The sequence below is a fragment of the Aegilops tauschii genome, chromosome 3 (genome assembly GCF_002575655.3).
Source record: "Aegilops tauschii subsp. strangulata cultivar AL8/78 chromosome 3, Aet v6.0, whole genome shotgun sequence".
Taxonomy (NCBI): Eukaryota; Viridiplantae; Streptophyta; class Magnoliopsida; order Poales; family Poaceae; genus Aegilops; species Aegilops tauschii.
Genome location: NC_053037.3, coordinates 2,081,961 through 2,086,803, shown reverse-complemented (window position 1 = coordinate 2,086,803; position 4,843 = coordinate 2,081,961). Strand labels below are relative to the sequence as shown.

Sequence of the window (4,843 nt, the reverse complement as noted above, 5' to 3'; positions counted from 1 at the left end):
TAGCATCAGGTAGGTTGCCGATGGCCTCCCTAAGCACGCCCCGCCGCCACCACTGCTACAGCGCCCCCTCCACCAGCCAACGACCATGGTAGTGCTGACAGCTAGTAGCTCATGCTTCCCGCATCCCATGTCACATGACCGCAGATGGGAGCTGGGCGGATCCGACCGATGCTATCCCACACGCCGTCACCCAGAGAGGAAGACCATGCAGCTGTCGCGCTCAACTAGTGCATCCAGACGTCGCTGACCCGTCGCTAGAGGAAGATGTCGCCGCCCCGCATGCCGGCCGCCATGCCGCCAGGTCCTGCGGCTGCCCAGCGCACTCCACCCGCAAGGCCGTCCTGCATCAGCCACTGAGACGCGAGGAGTGTGAGAAAGGCCCCGCAGCCACCAACGCCGGCTAGGCATTGCCCGGCGGTGCCTCTCGGTGGTAGCGGGGGGAGGAGAGTAGGGTGGGGGGGAGTGGTGGCGGCGCAAGGGTTTCCCCCGGTCGCTCGCGGGTGCGACGCAGGAGAGGGAGGGAAAAAATGGGCCGTAAGTCCTGAACTCTGTCAAGGAGGCAATCAAGGAGAAAAACCACGCCTCTTCCCCATTCTAAAGTTTTTTGAACCTTCCCAGTTCTAGAAGTTGGATTGGTCCAAAATGATAATCTCTCTGCAGCTCCTTATTCATCTATTCACACTATTGATGTGTAAATGACTTTTTGTTGGAACAAATACAACCCTTGTACATATTCAAGGAGTGGTTGATAGGCAGCCATGCCCCAAAAGAAGCTGAGTGAAGAGAGAAACTTAGCATGGAGTAAAATATCTTAGCATGGAGCAGTTATAAATATTTCTCTCTAATTTTTGAAACAATGAGCTCAACTAAAGGATGGTGCCATTTACCTCCATTTTTCTGATGTTTCTCAGAGGATGGAGATGTAGTAAAAGTTGCCTAAGTAAATGATCTCGATTTCTCAAATAAACAGTTGGTGCCATCAGCCCTGAACTCTTGAAACATGCTCTAGCCCCGCTTTGTAAATAAAGCAACGAACCAAATACAGAGTACACGGTCGAACGATACATGGTGGTGAGTTAAGCCTCGTACAAGCAAATCCTAAGATACTCGGGTCACATCAAATGCAAGCGACTATGCTACCCAAGGGGAATATAGGAAAATCTGAGAACAATGCCACGCTACACACTAGGATGCCTGAGTTCCTCGATAACGCACTCAAGAAGGGAAATGGCGCAAAGCGTCATCGCTGCCTAGCCACACCGGACAAGGGTCTTCACCCTAAACACTGGCGCGGAGAGGATATCCACGCCGACGTCTTCAAGAAGAGAGTGGCACCTACGAGCGTCGACCCTACCGATGCAAAAATTTATAGCTTTTTGCTCGGCACCTTACCCGAGTGACCCTGTGCTCCCCAGGGCAAACACGACATGCTCAGACCCCCAGATCCAGATCTGGGCGACGCCAAAGAGGACACGGCCGAGCCACCAATTGCTACCCCTCTTGTCGCCCACACGACAAAGAGGGAAGCCACCACCACCTCCATGATGTCTGCTGGAGAGCCAACCATGCAGGACCGCCATCCGGAGCCGCCTCCCAGCATCCATGTCCGGAACATCACCCACCACCAATAGCACGGAGTACCACCATAGTAGGAAGAGTAAAAGGCCACTCCTGCTTTTACTCCTGGCACGACGTCAGACATCGAGTCTGGGATGGCGCCACCACCAAAGGGGCATCATCGTTGTGTGCCCAACCAGTCTCGGTGGACAGGGGTGACACAAAACCATGACTCTCGACGGTCGTCGTCGAGCACCCTCACATGACGCCTAGTGTGCGGCCCTCGATGTCGCACTGCTTGACAATTAGGTGATGGCCCGACCACCACCATCAACCACCACACCCACGGCCCCATCGCCCCTGGGCACCACCAAATCGAGCCAAATTTCACCTACCTAGAGCCTCAACTCCGACTCCCATTGGGACCCAAACAAATCCACCCGAGCAAGATCCCCCGTCCAGAACCACGCTGTCGACATAGATCGAGGAGAAGGGAGACCACATCCGCCACTCCGTGCTGCCGATGGGGCACGAGCACCAAAGAAGGGCGCTCCCTCCCACATACCCGCAACGCCCGCAACATGGCTAAGCCCATCACCATGGTTTCCACCGTCGGACACACCCCATCAAGGCGCCCACCACACTGGACCACCACCAGGACCGAAAGCCACCAAAGACGGCCGTCCATGCTGCCACAGCCGACGCCACCCACAGAGCACCGGCCGAAGAACTCGAGCATGCCAGAGCTGATCAGGTAGGTTGCCGACGGCCTCCCTAAGCACGCCCCGCCGCCACCACTGCTACAATGCCCCCTCCACCAGCCAACGACCATGGTGGAGCCAACAGCTAGTTGCTCATGCTGCCCGCATCCCATGTCGCATGACCGCAGATGGGAGTCTGATCGGATCCGGCTGATGCTGCCCACACATCGTCACCCGGAGAGGAAGACCATGCAGTTGCCGCGCTCAACTAGTGCACTAGACATCGTTGCTCTGTCTCTAGAGGAAGACGTCGCCGCCCCGCACGCCGGCCGCCATGCCGCCAGGTCCTGCGGTAGCCTAGCGCACTCCACCCGCAAGGCCGTCCTGCGCCGGCCACTGAGACGCGGGGAGTGTGAGGAAGGCCCCGCAGCCACCAACGCCGGCCAGGCATTGCCTCGTAGTGGGGGGAGGAGAGCCGGGTTGGGGGGAGTGGTGGCGGCGCAAGGGTTTCCCCCGGTCGCTCGCGGGAGCGACGCGGGAGAGGGAGGGAAAAAATGGGTCATAAGTCCTGAACTCTGTCAAGGAGGCAATCAAGGAGAAAAACCACGCCTCTTCCACATTCTAAAGTTTTTTTAACCTTCCCAGTTCTAGAAGTTGGATTGGTCCAAAATGATAATCTCTCTGCTGCTCCTTATTCATCTATTCACACTCTTGACGTGTAAATTACTTTTTGTTGGAACAAATACAACCCTTGTACATATTCAAGGAGTGCTTGATAGGCAGCCATGCCCTAAAAGAAGCTGAGTGAAGAGAGAAACTTAGCATGGAGTAAAATATCTTAGCATGGAGCAGTTATAAATATCTTAGCATGGCTATGTTCAACATAAATGTTAGCAACAATACAGTACATTAACTTTGTTTCTGTGAGCAACAGCTAGTCTCTTTAACTCCAACAATACAGGTATGTAATTGAACAACAACCTGAATGACCTTTTTCTTCAGCCTTCACACACTAAATTTGCCGCACAGTTCTTGCAGACTTCACTAACATCAAGTTAGCAGTTTCTTTTACCTAAAAAAATTAAATCGTGGGATCACCCATTTGCCTGTTGATTTCAGGGTGTTCATGTGCTCGCAACAGCGAGCATACTCACATGGCAACAGGAAAGCCTTTTCATTCAGCAAGCTTTTCTTGTCCCAGCAGAATTGATAGGAGATGGCGCCAGTCAAAAAGGTAAGATCTTCATATACCGAAAAAGGCTTTCGCCCCGCTTTATATTATAACGCAAACCGCCCGAGCCAAACATCCAACAAAGTTCACACAACACACACACACACAGAGGTCTCACAGCTAACAGGAGTATAAGGTTTAATGCTGAGGGCACAGCTCAACAAGCCCTGGAAACAAAACACACACACACACACACACACACACACACACACACACACACACACACACACACACACACACAAATAGCGCCTCATGTAGCAGGCTCAATCGGGCTCCGGAGGAGGGGGCGGCAGCGGAGGTGCCATGCGGAAGGCCATCGAGCAAAGGTCGGCGAGGATGGTGTTGATGGCGTCCGGCCGGTCCTGAGGGCGGCTAAGCGGCCGCCAAAGCTGCAAGTAACCACACATTTTGAAGATTGCGTCAGTCGCACGTCGAAGAGGCACTTTCTGAATAACGAGCTTGTTGCGGATGGTCCAAAGCATCCAGGCGAGGACTCCAACGCACAACCATCTAATATGGCGGTAGCGAGGAGGGGCAGCGTGGATCTCCGCAAGCAGATCAAGGAAGTTGGTGTTGCACCACTGTCCACCGACCGTCTCGCGGAAGCAGGACCATAGGAATTGGGCTGTGGAGCAGGAGAAGAAGATGTGGTTAGTATCCTCCACCGTTCCACACAAGGGGCACATCCCATCTCCCGGTCCATTACGCTTGAGGACCTCAATCCCAAAGGGAAGGCGTCCTCGAATCCACTACCACTGGAAGATCCTAATCTTCAGAGGTAGGCGAATGTCCCAGATCAGGCTAAAGGGCTCAGGGGCCAACGAGGGGGCAATTGCCGCGTAAAGGGACTTAGTAGAGAAGCGGCCAGATGGCTCCAGGCGCCAGGAGATGGAGTCAGGGGTACCCTCAACATCCATCGAGAGAAGAGCGATATCCTGGAGGAGGGAGCCCCACGCGGCAACCTCAAGGGGGCCGAAGGGGCGCCGGAAGGCGAGACGCCCTAAGTCAATAAGGGTCGTCTCGACAGAGACCCGAGGGTCGACCGCTATGGCGAATAGGTCCGGAAATTGAGCGGCCAGGGGGGAGTCTCCTAACCAGCGGTCGAACCAGAACATGGTCGAGGACCCAGAGCCAACTAAGATGGACGTGCCAATGCGGAGCACGGGTAATAGCTGAATCACAGCTTGCTAGAATTGAGAGTCGCCCGCGCGTTGACAGAACGCTAGAGTCTGGCCACGGAGGTACTTGTTTCAGATGATAGGGAGCCAGAGGCCTCCCGCTCCATTGGCAATACGCCAGAGCCACCAAGTCAGGAGAGCGATGTTCATGCGCCGAGATGACAAGATACCAAGAC

At 54.6% G+C, this 4,843-nt stretch overlaps 1 protein-coding gene across 1 annotated transcript; it reads right to left on the bottom strand.

Moving 5' to 3' along the window:
* Positions 1-4,238: 4,238 nt before the first annotated feature.
* Positions 4,239-4,604, bottom strand: LOC141042279 (uncharacterized). The gene has a single exon (XM_073510040.1). The coding sequence runs from the start codon at positions 4,602-4,604 to the stop codon at positions 4,239-4,241; it is 366 nt and encodes a 121-aa protein (XP_073366141.1).
* Positions 4,605-4,843: the final 239 nt, after the last annotated feature.

Coding starts and splice junctions, on each gene's coding strand:
- LOC141042279 (XM_073510040.1), bottom strand. CDS start 4,604: ATGTTCTGGTTCGACCGCTGGTTAGGAGACTCCCCCCTGGCCGCTCAA.